The following is a 19,426-nucleotide window of genomic DNA, read 5'->3' as shown; positions in this document are numbered from 1 at the left end:
CTATGAATATTATGCTTGTGATGTTGTTTACTTACCAAGAGCGAATCCATCCTTGGCCCACTGCACCTGGCCGGCCAGGTTGGCCACCGAGCACTCCAAGACAGCCTCAGAGCCCTCCTGCACTCGCAGGCTTCGAGGGACTACTCTGAAGTACTGCTGCTGGAAGCCAGCGGCGCAGGACAGACCTGGAACAAAAAAATATTGTGTAAACTGCAGGTCAAATAAACTTTTGAATTCCGTTTTGTACAGTACAATAAAAATAGTGATCAAAATCTATGGTGTGCGGGGAAATAATCTGTGAATCCATCCAATGTCATTTTAAAACATTATTGAAACTTTTATAATTTATTCTTATGCATCCATTTGTTAATGTTAAGGCAAACGTAAAATTTTAATTGTGTTTTAAATCTACCTACATTACTAATTATCTCAGTTTATTGCTTCCATAATGTTTACAAAAGGTGTTAGAAGAATAGAAAATAAATGTCGAAAATACGTACGAAGACACTGACAGTATAATTATGTTGATTTTAAATCAAATATAGCAAATAAACAAATAATGAGCCCAGTTTCTATAATTCAATATGACCACAGAATAGCCCCAAATGGAGCATTAATATTTGTTTTCTATTAATGTCAGCTTATATAAGCTATTTATTGATTGCACTAAAACATCAATGCAAAATACCAATCGCTAAATCATTCCTGCCCACTGATGACAGATTGAGTTTTAACACTCGTGTGGGTGAGTGGTGACACTTATCACGATTTTCAATTCGGATCAATAAATCGATCGGAGTGAGACCAATCGATCCTTGTTAGCCTCCTTTTAAGGTCAATGTGAATGCTAAGGCTGGCTACGCATTAGCGACTATTTTATATAAAGCCCGGTCTGTGAGCACGTAGAATTTTGTCCAATGACCCCAAGCTACCTATCCTTATCGCTCGCGCGTAATTATATTGCTGTCGCGACTGTGCGATGGGCGCCCGCAGTGAGTGTGCGAGCACGACAGCAACATAATTACGCGACAGACCAGACTATACATATTTGTTTGTATTTTTTGACACATTTAAAATCGTCACAGACACTCAACATGGTGCGACTGCAGTCAAATATCTGCATTGTTCTACATAAAGAACAGATAAGAGATAAAATAAATCATCATCATGATAATTTCAGCTACATGAAGTCCATTGCTAATCAAGTCCTCCCCCAATCATTCCCAGTTAAATGATTAAAGAGAAAAAGACGTATGAAAAATAGGTCATTTCGAATAACACCATGTTTATGTTTATCTCAATTTATGTATTTTATTGTGATTCCCTGAAATGTTATTAAAAACAATATTTCGCGTTAATTCTCATAATCTTTCACGTGTACTAATTATCAATAATTATTTTAATAACGAACACGCTCGTACGAAACTTCAAGCCAATAAGTAGGTATCCTCGCACTAATTAACATTTTAAAATATGTAAGTTAAATACTTACTAAAAGTATTTTTTGAAACATGGTAATAAATAGGTATTCACAACAGTTTATATCTTATATTGTTAATATTTCAAAAATTCTTTCATACGTTTTTATTTCATTTAACCAATCCAGCTCGGACTCGGTTTAAAAAAATATCTTGGGCTGAGTTGCACCACCTCATTTAACAGTGACTTTAACGATAACCGATGTTTTTTGTAACAGATTTTTGACATTTGTTTAAAGTTAAAGAAAGAAGGTGTAACCCAGCCTCAAAAAGGTCTGTCATAATTCTTGGTAAGACAATCGTAAATTCGTTATAATCTGTCCGCTAACCGCGCCATCTGTCGGCCGTGTGTGGCGTCCCTAAAAGGAGCGCCTAAAAATAAAATTGGACATCTCTGTGTTTTATTGATACGGCATTTGGTCAAGTTTGAAAAAATATTTTTTGTATAAAGGTTCCGCCGAGTTGAATTGAATATCGTTAAGTTAGCAAATTATGCCAGTTTTGACTACTTTAACCCTTGCATCATTTTACTGTAAATTTAATCGAACGTCAAAAGTCTGTCAAACTCATTACAAAAATACTGGCTTTTATCCTGGGTTGCTGTTAAAGTTAAGTTGAGTTGTGTTAGTGACTGAGTTTCTTGCGCTGCTTCTTCTCAGCACTGGCCCATTTATTGTCCCGAAGCAGTGGTAGGGTTAATACTGGGACGTATAAGTGCTTTTTAAAAGCCTACTTGCAAAAATAAATGAGTTTTAGTTTTTATAACAATATACAAATCATCCTAAGAGTAGGTACTCGTATTGTATCTACTTGAGCCTGTTATATCATTGAAGTCAAATGCCAGTCAATAGCTTCTTACAATTTTTGCTACTAATTTTATTGGTCTAAATATGAAGTTCAACTAACCAAAGGTCGTCGTTTTAGAATAAGTGGGTGCAAACCTTGGTCAAGATCACTCAAATCATAAGTACTTTGATAGAATCAGGTACTCAAGTAAACCCAGATCAAGTAGAGCATTTTAAACAGAGCCTTTGACCAGTTCCTAAACTTGACGATTCAAATGGGAGAAATTAAATTCGCGGTAGAATTAAGTGATAATTATTTATTACAAGCAGCTAGTTCTAGTTAATGTTTGTGATTAAATAAACAAACAAACTCATAGACACTTGCTTGTCCCGAATAATGATTGCGTTAAGAATATTCAAATTCATAATAGAAGCGTGGGAAGCGTACAGTCTTGTAATTTACAACTTTCAAAGCGTTACTTAAATTATTACGCGAATTATCATTCTGTCCAATTTAAATCCATTTCAACATTCATTTATTCGAGTGTTGAAATCGATTCGATAATTTTAATATCGGTTGAGTCCTTTTGCGGTGAGGACCTAACTACCGATTTAATGTTTTTTGTCCTAAGTTATAGTGTAGAATTAATGTATTTGTAATTTGGTATTACTTAATTAAAATGTAATAGTAAATTATAAAGAGGGTCGTGCTCTTGCAGACGAAATTAAATGACATTATAATGATGATGATGATGATGATTGGGGTATACGGATACGGTAGGGCTTCTAAACAGGCTGACAAAAACAGGTCAGCTGCTGCTTCTAATTAAAAATTCAAATGTATCAAGCACGAGATAATTACCGCCCACATGATGATCATAAAACAAATTCAAAGTAATTAATAAATCAAAATTATGCACGACTATTGACGTGACCTTATTAATCAAATACGTATCATTATAAGCTGATCTTAAGCCTCTTAGGGCTGATTTTTCAATCGTCGGATAACTGAAGAATATGTTTAGCACATTGACAGTTTGTATAGGAAACTAGCTGACCCGGCGAACTTTGTTCCGCCTTAATGGCAATAAATAAGCAGACTTTTTTTTTAATTTCGAACGGGATAAAAAGTATCCTATGTCCTTCTCCTGGCTCTAAACTACCTCCCTGACAATTTTCAGTTAAATCGGTTCAGCCGTTCTTGAGTTATAAGTGGAGTAACTAACACGACTTTCTTTTATATATACATATTTTATGTCAAAATGACAAGGTTATTCTTCAGTTAAAAGATGTCTGACGATTGAAAAATCAGCCCTTAAACGAGGATAAATCTGTACCAATTAGTACCATCGAATTAAACGTAACAAACCTAAACCCAGAAGCACTCGGATCGAGAGCACTAGTTTTAGACCCATTCCTCCACGAGGGTACTGTGCTCAAAGCGCGGGAGATTCTTACGGTCCGACACCCTGCAGGGTTGCCATCTGTCGGGGAAACACGAATTACTCCCACAACATTAAGCTTGAGGGAGCTAAATTACATTTCTGCGACGATATCCGGATTCTTTTGCGTTGACACTGTCATATCTTGTGTGAAGGAACAAAGAAACAAAAACGAAGCAGTCTTTTGTTAATCAACGGCAAAAGGTTCTATTTTTGAATTTGAAATTACCGAATTCGCGAATACACATGAAGTTCGTTCCCAACGGTCGTTTTCGTGTATTCTCGTACAATTCAAAATTGAGTTGTTGCTGGGTAAACACGGCGCGGCGGTGTTTTTGGTAGAGGATTTTCTGGGACTAACTCAAACGTCACTGGCTGTGGTTTTATTGAATGGAATGACAGTGCATTGATTCGTATTGGTGAATTATTGTGTTCCGACAGTTAGAGGTAAGATAGCCAGTTCCTCCGTGGTTGAGGATTCCGGGCGACTTCACCCGCATGTGTTTTGATTTGTCAAAGAAAGAGTAATATTAAAATAAAAATAAAAGAACGAAATAAAAACCATGAATTCCCTATGTCTGAAACTATCTCTATACAAAATCATCTAAGTATCTAAGTTTATTGGTTAAGCGTGAAAAGGTGAAAGGCAGACACAGAATATAGGTAAAAACTGTTGTAACTAAATTAATTATTTAACCTGTTCAGTGCCAGCCCTGCTAATGCAGCTATTTTCAACGGATTTAGTTCATTCGCCGACAGCGTGTTTAATTCGACATCTGCACCTAGATCCTAGATTTTGGATTCAAATGCATCTAGGTTAGCTGTATTTACTACAATGAAGTGCTAGACTTAATTAACTAGGTACTTCTTCGTAATTATAAATTCGCTTCATATTCATCCATTATCTTCTTTTATAGTCTTTCTAACCTATAATAATACAAAATTTTTACTCTAGCACCTGCCCCTAACGGACTGCAAACGTGCAACCGTCCTTGACGTCACCAACGCCAGCCTATCGACCTGAGATTCCTGTCAATTTTCGTTAGTTTTTTTACCAGGACCCCAGGAACGAAGAGAACCGATCCCAAATAATAGGAAAAAAGGCTAGCGCAAAGAAGAATACGTTTTTTTTTCAAATGTAATTTTATTAGCAACAAGGGATCTCTAAAAGACAAAGCCCATCGGAGGCTAATGCGCCGCCAAACAAGTGGGCGACGAGTGGACCGAACACTTCAGAGGTTGACGCACTCCCGCGTTTGAGGGTTAAGTGATGAGACGCAGCGGTTAACTGGTTAACATCATCATTTCAGGACGTCCACTGCTGAACATAGGCAATGTCCAATGATTTCCACATAAAGGTAGCAGGAAGGCGCTGGATGCAGGCCGCCACCAACCGGCCATTGTGGTTTACTGTCATTTCAGCCACAGGACGTCCACTGCTGAACATTGGCCCAATGATTTCCATATTGCCCGGTTGGTAGCGGCCTGCATCCAGCGCCTTCCAAATGCTAAATTCTCTATTTGCCAAATACCTAAGAGTTTCTCAACTCTTATAAACACTTGCTCGGTAACATAAACAATCAAGAATAAAATTGAATGACTGCCTCACAGTTTGAAACCTTAATACGACTAAATACTTCCCGTTAAACCCTTAATTCCTTGAAAAAAAAAAACCACATTATTTTCATCAATCATCATCATTTCAGCCATAGGACGTCCACTGCTGAACATAGGCCTCCCCAATAATTTCCAAGGTCGGTTGGTAGCGGCTTGCATCCAGCGCCTTCCCGTTACCTTTATGAGGCCTACGTGGCCTCCACTCCATTATTTTATCACTTAAAAATCAACAGAAAACAACAAATCCTGTTAACCCTTAACCCGCCAGCCCGCGTTCACTCATCACTCAACCCAAACTAGTGCACATGACTCAGAGCAAGGACACTGCATGAGCGGAGCGCGTGAAAACTAACACGACAGGACTTGTTACCTACGTCTGAGTGGCAATGAGTGGTTTGCTGTTTAGTGGAACACAACTCGAGTTTACCAAGGATAATTGTAGCAGGAAGAAGAATAACGAAGAATACTTGCAAAACAACTACAATGGGCCGCAAAGAAAATTATCGGTTAGAAAATCTACTATATTATCTTCAAAAATCTGACAGCTTTGAAACGAAACATAGTAAAAAAGCTACGCATTTTTATTAATAAAATATTTAAAAAAAAGCTAATATTAATTTAGTCTTTATTACATATTATACTTAGCTTATTACAATATTATTAAGGAACTTTTGAAGATATTGAAGATTTTCTAACCTACCTTTTAATGCGGTTCAGTGTATTTTTGTAATAGAAATGAGAGGTTTCAAAAACCTCTAAAACTCATTGATCCATTAACGAATTCTACAATGAGTAAAGTTTTTGATTAGCTAAAAGTTTGAAGTAATAAGTAGACAGTAACTATTCGTTTTAATTACAACAACAAATTAAAGATTTTATAAACTGAAGAAGCTATTGGCCTCCGTCTCACCTGATGAAAAATGATGTTTAGGCTGAAGGTGGACATAGAAAATCTAGTTAAAAAAATTATTTTTTTTACTTGTTTTGAATTGAGAGGCATTTTTTTTTACTTGTTTTGAATTGAGAGACGCTAAACGTATTGTTGTTTTGGTATTTTAAAAGTCATCTCATCATCATTTCAGCCACAGGACGTCCACTGCTGAACATAGGCCTCCCCCAATGATTTCCACGATGGCCGGTTGATGGCGGCCTGCATCCAGCGCCTTCCGTCAGAGGTCGTCGGTCCATCTTAAATAGTTGGTCAAAAGTCATCTGTGATAAATTACTCAGTAAAGACAAAGCCTAAAAACTACAAAATACCCACTTCGAAGGTGTTAAATGCGTTACCACATTCCGAGAAATAAAGCAAGGCTATAATTTTCTTCGACCACTTAAGGGTTAAATCTTTTACTTATCATTCCCAAATTCAACCTTATTCGAGTGAAAATAAGACTCGAAATCCATTGAAGGTACGATTAGCCGGTTTCTAGGGACCGATAATTAAACTGCCTCGATGTATGCATTCCATACAACTTATAATCCGTCATTAAAAAGCTGGAACAACAATTATTTGGTGTAGGAAGTATTTAAATTGCTATCTCAATCGAAAACCGACTTTAACTCAATAGACATAACATCGAAAAGGAATTGACAAACTTTGCTCGGGATTATAAGAAACTTGACGCGTTCTAATATTGACGCTGTGGATAAGGAAATAAAGTCTAAAATAAAATTAAGCTGTTTTAGTCCGGGCGTGGAGGCTAGCTGAAAATGGTGCGGAATAATACAATGTAATGTGAGTTGTATGACAATGCGATAGAGTTGATATTCGGGTGTATCATTGTAAGGGTAATAGCGTTGAGTAGAAAGAACATTTCGGTCAAGTCTTTGAAGAAAAGCGTTTGCACATGAATATGAAAATCAGGCTAAATTTTAATATAAATAATAAATAAAATATTACATAGACTCAAAAATTATTTAAGCTTCTAATGCCCGTTTTCACCACCAATCCCTATTTTTAAGTGACCCCTATGGTAATACATAACGGGAAATGGTATGTGTTTTCATAGGGGTCACTTAAAAATTAGGGATTGATTGTGAAAACGGGCATAAGATTTTTAGTTTGTTAGTAAGAATCTTCCGGCGCCGATTTGGCCCACTTTTAACTTGGTCCACGGGCCAAGTTGTCGGATTACATTTTTAAACTTTTTCTCCGGGCAACTGGGCCCACCGTCAATGTGCATAATTTGTAACGAAACGTCACACTTATTACAATACTCGTGCACATTTATGACGAACTAGCTTTCCGCCCGCGGCTTCGCCCGCGTGGAATTTTGTCTGTCACAGAAAACCTTTACCGCGCGCGTCCCTGTTTCAAAAACCGGGATAAAACTATCCTATGTCCTTTCCCGGGACTCAAACTATCTCTTTGCCAAATTTCATCAAAATCGGTTCAGTGGTTTAGGCGTGAAAGCGAGACAGACAGACAGAGTTACTTTCGCATTTATAATATTAGTATAGACTAGTATAGATTAACTCTCTTTGTTGCAAAATTGCAACAGTGTGACGAGTCGACTACATATTATGTGTCAAATTGACAACATCTTAAGACGCTGTCTGAATTTCCATATTACCGTACGAAATCTGGTGCTAAACTAATTCCTGTACACCAATTAAAATCTATCCTGCTAGTAGAATTTGATTATAGCTAGAACTAAGGGAGCTCACAGACGAGCGACAGTATCACCCGTATTCACAAACGATACTTGCTTAAGTGAAGCAGCAAATCGAACGCACAGCGTTGAGAGCTCTGTGATTGGTCCGTGTATACGCGCACTGTGAGACCTCCTAGTAATGTTTGTGAATACGGGCTTATGTCGCCGACTGCTTACGAAGTTTCGATAGTGGTATAGATCGTTTCATCCACGAAGACGCGCCCCAACATTCTTCCGCTTATGTTTGAGTATTATCGATACGCGCCCCACCATTTTTCTAATGTTTGAGTATAATTACACGCTAAATTATCTATGAGTGCACACGCACACTACAATAATGACGCTCGGATTGCTCGTATCAAACTCACCGTACCCCGCACGACCTCGACCAAAAATTGGTGGGGCGCGTCTTCGTGGATGAAACGATCTTATAGGCTACGGTTAGCGACTGTAGGGGACAGTCTTCGACTCGCGCCTTTCGCTGTCATGACATGTTGACACTCTGACTATACGTTAGTGTCTGCCCATCTTCGAGAGTCGCGATGCATCGGCGACTGTCGGTGACCATCGGCGGTATACGCGATACGTCTGCGACTGTCGCCTAATTCGTTTTATGCAGAACAAGGCAGGTATTTGACCGCAATCGCACCTGATGTTAAGTGAGATGCAGTTTAGGATGGTACTTATGTATATGCCCTGTAAGTGCCTATTCACTTTCGCCTTGAAAAGGCCCGGATTATAGTGTTCGGGAAAGACAGCGAGCGAAAAAGCAGCATTTGAGTATAATAAATGTCGTCGGCGATTATAGGCAACTGTCGCCGAATTAAGGCTGGTTTTAGTGTCACGCGGACAGTCAGTGCGGACCGCTCCGCACAGCCGATCTGTATGAACTGCTAGGGAGCGAGCGGTTCCTCCGGACCGTATTACTCTAAAACGCTCCCTAGAAGTTCATACAGATTGGCCGTGCGGAGCGGTATAAGTCGCAAGCAGTCGCCGACATAATGTCGCTCGTCTGTGAGCTCCCTAAGGCTCCTTAAGCTGGATGCAAGGTTTCGCTTAAAGAGCCCTGTCTGATACCGGGATCAGGGCTGGGGGATATCGCTTGCCCCAGATAAGGCCGCCTTGCTGTAGCTACTGATTGATTTACAGATTGCTAGATTATATTGACTTACGCCCGTATTCACAAACATTACTATGAGGTCTCACAGTGCGCGTGAACACACAGGGTCACACACGAACCAATCACAGAGCTCTATTTGCTGCTTCACTTAAGTAAGTATCGTGTGAATACGGGTGTTAGATTGACTGTAGGACAAAAGTTCAACTTTCGTCCCCATTGGCTTTTCAATGTGCAAAAAAGTTTAGAATAAATAGAAATACTTTAATATCAAAAATGCAAAATACTTCAATATTTGAAAGGCTAATATATCTACAAAATTGCATTTTAGTTATAGTAAAAAAACACCTAGTGTAGTAAAAAAATGTGGTTTTAATGTAAAAGTTTAAAAAAAAATCTATCATCCGTGAGCCACGCGGCTTCTAAACGTAAACTAGACACGCAGTAGCGTATCTAGCCAAGTTTAAGTAGTTATTACACGATTCATAATTCTACAAATAAAAAACATGCTTACAGAAAGTATTGTTAATTATAGTATTAAGTTTCAGTAGTTTTTTAACCGAACGTTTAATTATTGACGCTGACAGCAACTATTTAATTTGGCAGACCGGTGGTATCACTTTAACTCGAGTAAAAACTACTTAACCCTTCGAGACACGGCAAGTTCCCGTCACGTGCTGCTAACTCGGAGTACGAGTACGGGACCCGACTAAATGGAGTTACGCAAGTTGCCGATCGCACGGCGGAGTTTTAACAGTATTTAGTGCGAAAAAAGTTTGCTAAGTCGATTTCGTTCGCGCCCGTATTGGCGTGGAGTTTGAGGGGTTAAGGAATTGAGTGACGTCACTGATCAAAAGTTTACAAGATATATTTACTAAAAAAACCTTCATAAGAACAGATACTTAAGTAATGTATATAAACCTTAAAAATCAAATCGGTGTGCCGGTGTGGTGTCATCGCTAGCGACTACCTACGTAAAAAAATGATACAAAGGCAAAAATTGCACTTTTTATTGAACTCGTTTTCAAATGGTTCAAATACATTACTTATTATTGCATTTCAGAACTTTAGAAATAAAGTTGTCAATAAAAGCGACTATTCCCACCTCTCGTTCCCACCGCTGCAACTCCTGCGTAGCCAGGATCTAACAGCTTGACCGCCAAAACCCAACCAGTAAAGGTCAAGTTTGCCCCGGGGGAAAGTTAAACTGTCATTGGACACGCAACAACGACACACCTAGTAGCAACATTTTTCGATAATTTGATATTATCAAAGTTTTCAATGTTTTTTGGTTCTCATTCTACCAAGGAACCCTAAAAGTACTTCAAAAGAAGTGGGTCCCTCATTAATGACCACCTTTAACGAAGTTGTCTGCTCTTGACATTTATATTTCAAAGTTTAACGCTTAAATACTGTGTTTTAAGTTCGTTCAATACTTTCGAGAAAGTTTTACCTTAACTATGGCTTGAGTGGAAACAACATTATTTTTGACCGACTTCAACAAAAGGAGGTTATGTTTTATTTGTACAGATAGCAACGCATTGATCTAAAAACTGTATCATCTCATTTAGTTGTGACAATAGCTAGCTATATTGTACGGTTCGGAAGACGTAGCGTGGGCAGGCCTCCCACTAGGTGGACCGACGATCTGGTGAAGGTCGCGGGAAGCACCTGGATGCGGGCAGCGCAGGACTGGTCATTATGGAAATCTTTGGGGGAGACCTTTGTCCAGCAGTGGACGTCATTTGGCTGAAACGAACGAACGTTTAGGTAACTATTTTGTAAGCAAAATGTAGGTACTTAGGGCCCTTTCCGATGATAATCTACATAACTTTGCAGGATCCAGTTATGCAGAACTCCGAAAAACTGAACTGTCGTGTGAACACACAAGTGTATGTATGAAATTCAAATTCTAACGCCCGTATTCACAAACGATGCTTGCTTAAGTGAAGCAGCAAATCGAACGCACAGCGTTGAATAAAGCTCTTTGATTGGTTCGTGTGTCACCCTGTGCGTCCACGCGCACTGTGAGACCTCAATTAATGTAAATCCGTAGGCTGATGCCTACGTGAAGTTTGATCCATCACAGAAAGCCTTTAAAACACTTAAGTGGGTTTGAAAGGGGCAGTTTAAGAATTACCGTCCTATGGCAGAATCTTTGGGAAACACTGGCATAACCCATTAGACAACACTGAACAACCCATAATAAATTTGTAACACTTGAAGACTTCGAGACGCCGAAACTGTAATCCTTTGAAATAACTTTCCAACAAAAAAACAGTCTTTTTCCTAACTAAGCCCGGCACTTAACATAAAATTAAAATTAAGTCCGGACAGCGTTATCATCGCAAACAAAAACGGCGGCCGCATCGCAAAACAACCTAAGGACATTTTTCCATGCGGATCCAGTAATGCGGGATGCAGAAACAAAACTAGACTGTTGAGTGAACCGACATTGTGTTTGGATCGTTTTTTTGCGGGACCCTGCAAACGGGGTATTAAAACACTTACCCCTTTACTAATAAAAAACACACGCTCGTTGAACAGTGTTTTAAAGTGACGTTTAGTATGAAAATGTTACTTTAAAACAATTTTCAACAATTGTGTAACTTTTTATTAGTATGGGGGATACTATTAAACTAGATCCTGCAAAAAAACAGTCCCTGCAATAAACGGGATATTATTATCTCCGTTGTAACAAACAATGAATGTTAGTATTAAAACACGTTTACTTTACTAAATGATATCCTTCAAAAAGCAGTTCCTGCAAAAAAAGGGAACCACCTCAATGGGAACGAGCCCTAAGTGGAATTCATTATTTTCCCGGCGCCTGATTAAACGGGGACACGGTAATTAATAAAACGGGAAAAATAACGCGATCAGTTACGTGCGACGAAACAGCGAAATGACAGATCGGACGGGATTAGTACGAAGGTTTCTCGAATGACGAATAATATTCGGGAAACGGGATTGTTTTTGGGTAGCATTAATTTTATCTTTATAAAAGGAGAATAGACTGACTGATTGACATATCAACGCACAGGCACTTGAAATTTGGAAGGGGCGTAGCTTAGGTACCGTAGAGGTGCACTAAGAAAGGAATTCCCGAAATTCCCACGGGAACGGGAATTAGCGGGAAAATCCTTTTGTATGAAAAATCTAAACCGCTTAAGTTAGACGCTTGAAATTTGGCATGCAGGTACCTTAGTAAACTTAAAGCTTAGTTACAACAGGATATTGCAAAATTCCCACGGGAACGGGAGTTAGCGGGAAAAAACATTTGTATGAAAAAATCTAAACCGCGTAAGATAGATGAAGGGGGTAAAACGGGATCCACGCGTACGAAGTCGCGGGCGGCCGCTAGTTAAAGATACTTTTACAGTCCTTTACCACGAAGTCATCCAGTTTTTGGCATGATCCAGTTTAGTAGCATACATGTTTTAATTCTAATATTCAAGTTTTGTTCTAACAAAGACGTCCCGTTTTTTGCAAAACATTTTTTTCAGGAACCCGTTCTTAATAATTTACGTTCAACACATCTCCATTACAATGTCCCGCAAAAAGCCGATAAGTTCCAATATTTTTGCGGGATCTTGCATTACTGGATGGCAAAACTGGATTGCTGGTAGCAAGCACTATTACACAATATTTTCTGTAAATCTACGAGGTAGATCAAAATTAACTCATTTAGCTGGAAAATATACTCGTAACACTGATACTCGATATTAAGAAAAACAAAATAATAATTATTAAAGCTCTGATAACAGTTTTAACGGGAATTTATCGAGCAAAGTATTCCCAGGAACGGAATATTACCGCGATTCCTGGGAATGGTGGCTCATGAGAGATTTCTTCTCTCATTGGGTACAAAAGACAGGTTGTCAATAGATTCAAACAAACAAAACCAGTGTTTCCCGGTATATTGACGACATTTTCTTTTAAGGAATTCTTTATTATACTGCTTAATATATAGCTACAAAAACAGGTAAACAAAAAGCCGTATCTCAATTTTATTATTTATACAGCACTCGTACAAACAAAACATATCTAAATAAATAGGAGAAACTGACTGACTGACTGACTGACATATCAACGCACAGCCTAAACGGCTAAACGTAGGCACTTGAAATTTGGAAGGGACGTAGCTTAGGTACCGTAGAGGTGCACTAAGAAAGGAATTCCCGAAATTCCCACGGGAACGGGCCCCTAAGGGGGTAAAATGGGATCCACGCGTACGAAGTCGCGGGCGGCCTCTAGTTATTTTTATTAATCAAATTCTTCCAACAATTTAGTACCAAGAACTTGTGCTACAGTGATTAAACAAAGGATAATTTCATCATCATCATCATTTCAGCCATACGTCCACTGCTGAACATAGGCTCCCCCAATGATTTCCAGACTGACCGGTTGGTAGCGGCCTGCATCCAGCGCCTTCCTGCTACCTTTAAATAAGGTTGTCTGTCCACTTTCTGTCCCATTTTTTGCAATGGATAATTTAACGCTATACAATCTATACCAACATTTTAGTTTATTCAATCGTGCTAATCTTAGGATATACTCGACTGAGACACCCTACAGCCAATAGGGGCGGAGCAATAAAGAAAAATGTTGCAAAAACGGGAAATATTATTCAAACTATTTCCACACATACTTCGCGGTCACAGCTAGTTTAAAATGACTAGGATTCAAAATAGCAACCATAGATGGCGTTGTAATCACCATGTAGAAATTTCCAAGTTATTTCTAATTAACGAAGTGGTTACTGGTTATTCCTCCAACCTTTCAATGATGTAAGAACGTCACATTAAGTTTAACATCCTTATTGTACTGGTAACAAATGCGATTTTGCAACTGATATTATGCTGATACGGTGTTTTCCTTCACCTGTACAAATGACATTTGCGAATAGATTGCAGACTCAACTCTCTAAGGGACAAAGCACACTGATGCCCGTTTTCACCGTCAATCCCTAAGTTTTAAGTGACCCCTATGAAAACACATATTATTTCCCGTTATGTGTTACCATAGCTTAACTTACACTTAGCATAACTTAGTTTTAAGGAATTTATGTTTTCGTATGGGTCACTTAAAAATTAGGGATTGATGGTGAAAACGGGTTTGAGCCCACTTTATGAAACTGTAGTATCAATTCGAAACTTAAGAATGGCTTTAACGATTGGTTATGTTGAAAATCATTAGCTCATTTTAATCTTTACTGGAGGAGTACCTTCTCTAATTTACCTGATGCAGTAGTGGACTTCATTTGACTGAAATTATGATATTTATCATTAGTTTTTATAGCTCGACCATTGGAGTATCTAGGATTCTTTTTTTTCAGGGGGGCCTGGCCCCTGATATGCCAGGTCACGGGTCGATTAGTATCATAGCTCATGAATTAGTACTATGAACTATCATCTTCAAATCAGTAGAACAACATCTTTCACCAGACCACCCTGGCCCCCTGCTATATACACATCATCATCATCATTTCAGCCACAGGACGTCCACTGCTGAACATAGGCCTCCCCCAATGACTTCCACATCGCACGGTTGGTAGCGGCCTGCATCCAGCGCCTTCCCGCTACCTTTATCAGGTCGTCGGTCCACCTTGTGGGTGGACGTCCCACGCTGCGTTTTCCGGTACGTGGCCTCCATTCCAGAACCTTGCTGCCCCATCGGCCGTCAGTTCTGCGTACTATGTGCCCTGCCCACTGCCACTTCAGCTTGCTGATCCGTCGGGCTATGTCAGCGACTTTAGTTAGTTTACGGATCTCCTCATTTCTGCTATATACACGCATGAGCTCAACTCACTTGGGATTGACAATAAACATACGAAATATTTAAAGTTATTTTGGGTGAGGTACCTACGGGTACATTCCTGAGATGAAAAATAGGAAATGCCATGGAAGTGTGTGGCGTTTATTTTAAATAGTGAATAAAAATAAACATTCTAATGCTACTGATTCATTCTGTAGCTTGCGTTGCAGGAAGCTACTACAGAAACAAAATTCTTGAATGGTGACCGTCCACTGAAAAAGTCAGCAATGCTCATCGGCCTGATGGACTGACGACCTGATTAGTGTAGCATGAAGCTTTGAGAATATTTTAGCATGAAGTATGATTGAGAATAAATTACATATTAATACTTTCATTCATTTAACGCCCTAAAATATTTTTTTTGCTTTCGATTTGATGCTTCACTTAAGCAAGCATCGATTGTAAATATGGGCGTTAGTTTAACTCAGACCCTTATTAATGTGGTGTTACCTTTACTCGTTGTGGAAACACGTTAATAATTTACCAGGCATATGAAAGACATGAAATCTGTAAATGTTAAGTATGTGTGGTAATTTTATGTACATGAACCATGTAAAGTTGAATCTCGGTATAATAGGACTATATGAGGTATCCTTGCCAAATAATTACACTGAAATTAAGGTTAATTTTATTAGTTAACGTTGTTAATTAAATATTCAAAGTGTATAGGATCTGTCGTCATTAATATCGTTAATAGAACAAAAATACATGAATAAGTTGTCTGGTAGAGATCGCTTCATAGCGATAAGACTGCCTAAATTGTGTTTTTTGTATTTCTTTCTTTCCTTGTTTTTGTGGTAATAAAGTATTATCTATAGATAGATCTTTGAGAGCAATTTTATCGATAATTTTGTCATTCACACACACAATTTCAGTGCAAGTATTTTTTTACGTATAAAATCAAGATATGTATATGCGTGTATAGTTTTAAGTCCCTTTGTTCTGTTTTTTATTTTTTTCCTTTTTTGTGTCAAATAAAGTTTTTCTTATTCTTAAAAGTAAATGTTAATATTGGGTTTTTATATTCAGTCCCCTTAGACAAGTTTTTAGCTACTTCGCTCCGTGAAGCGATTTCGAAGAACTATCTAGAGAGGCAATTTTGCCTTAGCGTCATGATAATCATAATAAAAATCTTTAGAAACACCTTAAAATCTAAAAATATTAAACTCTGCCTTCACTTAATCATCGAAACGACCAACAAATTTCACTTTACGTGCCGCCGGATCGCGAAAGACTACAACTCGAAAATTCCCATTTTCCGGATTACACGTAGTAAGGGTCGCGGATAATTCATTGTATTTGTACCAAAGAGGGCGGCATTAATACAAGAATTAGGAGAGGCCGATGATAAATAGGAATCCGGTATCAGAAGTAGGCCGTGAGCAAGATGGAGCGGCCTCTTACAGCATAATATAATGTTGAACATATATTAAACGCAAAACAAAATGGATGACACCGTGATGAGCGATGGTAACATTTTATGTGCTGTATTCTGTGACATTAATTTTGTGAGACAACGGGACGGGTGTAACGAAATGACACTCGTGTACGGGTAACCACTCGAGTATTGATTAAACCTATTAAAAGTACCTGATCTATGGTGGAATACTTTGATTTGAGTTTTTCTTAATATTTATAAAAAAGGTTGCGAAACTTATACAACGTTAACATTTTGTCGGTGTAAAAAAACTTGAAGGGATATTTTTGAGACACAAAAAGTAAAAAAAACGAATACCTGTATTTAGAAAATAAAAAATTATTTCAAAATGTACCCTGATGTGATTTCATGAACTCGATCTCAAAGGCTTTTTTATCACCTAATTACCACATTGTACTGTACTGACATAGCAACCGACAAACCTTTACATATTTCCAAACGTCCAAAGACCAAAAGCACCTAAGTAAATAATTCCCATTTTACGCCAACCCAATTTTGTGTTCGAACGAAACATTTCAAAGGTATTTGTCCAATTAGTACCTACATTCTGCTAATATTAAATTATCTTGCGATGAAAACCTGGACCTTTGCCCTAGTTATCGAGATGACCGCGTTCTCGTGATAAGACCTCTGAAAATTTAATTTATGTCGTTTGATAATTCAGCATTCTGAAACATCTGGTTTATCGGATTGTCCCCGATTTGCGTGAATGAGAATGGAAAATGTATGGAATAAGGCCTGTATTTTCCATAATTTAAGTTAGATTTAGCACAGTTTTAGCTATTAAATATTTTTTTGCTTCCTGTAAATTTTTTGCAGAGGCGAAAAAAATATATTTTCTAAAATGTAGTAAGATAATTTGATTGGTTGTATTGCATCGGCTTCGAAACTACTAAACCGATTTGAAAAAATCGGTTACCAATAGAATCCTACATCATTTATGAAGAACACAAGTGGTACAAATTTTGCCGAGGCAGCTAGTAAATTATAAAGTGTATAAAATACATAATTTGTTCATGTAACTAATAGGTATTTAAAATTGTAAAGATTCGCGTTCTATTTCAACTAAAATAGAAAAAAAATAAACTCATAAAACAAATGTTGCGTTGAGTCCCGTGTTTCTCTAAATAGGCATTTACTTCGAAACAATGAAAGCACTCCCAGAAGTATATTGTTAGCAAAATGACCCCTTGACATTTGGCTCGTGAATAACAAATAAAACTTAACTCCACTGACACTCCAGCTCCACCTGAGAGGCCTTCTGTTTTAATTAAATTTTAATTGCGAGAAGGGGGAACTAATAAATATCACTCCTTGGGGGGCGCCACAGAGTAGCGATTATACGTTATCTACATTAGTTTGTTTATCTGAGAGACGTATTATTATAATCATGGATTCATATTATGATTGGTATTGTTCCTCTTCATCAAGTTTTTCAATTATTTGGCAAGAAAATAAAAAATATCAGTCCATTCATGGAAGGAGATTTTTTTTTTAATTACAATTTTAAGAAATAACACATATTTTTTTAATGTTTCAGTTTATTTTTATATGAGTAATAAAATTGTAAAGAAGACCTCTAGAACTGGGGACATACAACTTACTAGTTAAGACACAAAAATATGCCCTATTATTTAACCGACTTCAAAAAAAGGAAGAGATTCTCAATTCGACCCGTATGTTTTTGTTTTGAAAATCTTGTCACAAGGATTGAATTACAAGTATTGCGAAAATGGAACATTGACTGTAGGTACCTTAAAAGACAATGCCGGAAATTGGCGTCTTTTTTTTTTCGCGCGGCCATCGACCAAACTTTGTTTTTTGATTACAAAATAGTGTAATAAACCAAACTTACTATGACATGTATACCTCTAAACTCAGTCTGAACTGAGTTACGAGCATTAGAAGTTTGATGATTTTCATACTAGATTTGCTTTTTGCGCGCAAAGTTTTGTAAGAAATTGCAGCAAAATAGTGAGACTGTATGTGTAAACAAACAATACCATCCATTAAAGGCTCCAGACATCAGTATGGAGCAGAATCAGCGCAATAAAAAAATAGCGCAATATTTTGTTGCAATTTCTTACAAAACTTGCGCACAAAAAGCAAATCTAGTATGAAAATCATCAAACTTCTAATGCTCGTAACTCAATTCAGACTGAGTTTAGAGGTATACATGCCGTAGTAAGTTTGGTTTATTACACTATTTTCCAATCAAAAAACAAAGTTTGGTCGATGGCCGCGCGAAAAAAAAAAGACGCCACTTTCCATACAAAATCTGGCATTGCCATTTTCAAAGACTTTTCTTTCCAAAAGTCGCGACTCTATGGCGATTCAAACCCACCCCTGTCATTACTTCTGCCAACTAATAAATACTAACTATACAATAGTATTGTGTTTTTTGCTTTCAGCTTCACAAATTACAATAAGTCTCGGAAATGTGTTCGGCACAATAAAACGGGGTCAGTGTTTGCACAAACATTGATTGTTGGGGCTGAGTATTTCGCGGAAGGTTTTAGGTATAAGTATAAATTCGAGGAAGGTTATAATTTAGCATAAAAGGGAGTTGGGACGCTATTGCATAAAATGATTTGATTTTTTCGTTAATTAAGTAATTACATATTTTTGCTAATTTAAGTATTAATATACCTACTTATGTATTTTTTCTTTAGCTTTAGGAAAAAGCTGTTACTAACTAAAACTGTGTATTTCTAACAGTCAAATGAAGTGATTTTATATTCTCAAGCTTTGTTCAAAGAAAAAGGTACATGTAAGCTTCATCATCATCATCAGGTCATTTAGTCTCCACTGGAGGAGCACGACCCTCTCTAATTTACGAGCAAATTAATTATTTTGGCTTACACTCCAACTTAGTTAAGACTATAAAAAAAATTATAAAACTTACCCAGCACAACGAGCAGCAAACATCTAGATTTGGCACACATCTTTATATTTATACACTAAAAATTCACAGCACATAGTTCGACTAAAACTAGTTTTTAATCACCTCCACATTTCGTCACTAAATCCTGTCAAGCACTGTCACTAATTGTTCACTTTTAGTCACTAATCACTGCG

General features: G+C 37.7%; 1 protein-coding gene across 1 annotated transcript in view; it reads right to left on the bottom strand.

Moving 5' to 3' along the window:
• LOC135084396 (nephrin) overlaps positions 1-19,426 on the bottom strand; it is a 304,519-nt gene extending 285,093 nt beyond the window's left edge. Inside the window, exons 1-2 of the mRNA XM_063979170.1 lie at positions 19,254-19,426; positions 36-185 (exon numbers count right to left, since the gene is read on the bottom strand). Of these exons, the coding sequence (XP_063835240.1) occupies positions 36-185; positions 19,254-19,293 (190 nt within the window). The 5' untranslated portion in view covers positions 19,294-19,426. The remainder of the gene's footprint in view (positions 1-35; positions 186-19,253) is intronic.

This window comes from Ostrinia nubilalis, chromosome 26 (assembly GCF_963855985.1).
Source record: "Ostrinia nubilalis chromosome 26, ilOstNubi1.1, whole genome shotgun sequence".
Lineage (NCBI taxonomy): Eukaryota > Metazoa > Arthropoda > Insecta > Lepidoptera > Crambidae > Ostrinia > Ostrinia nubilalis.
This window is presented reverse-complemented; position numbering and strand designations above follow the sequence as displayed.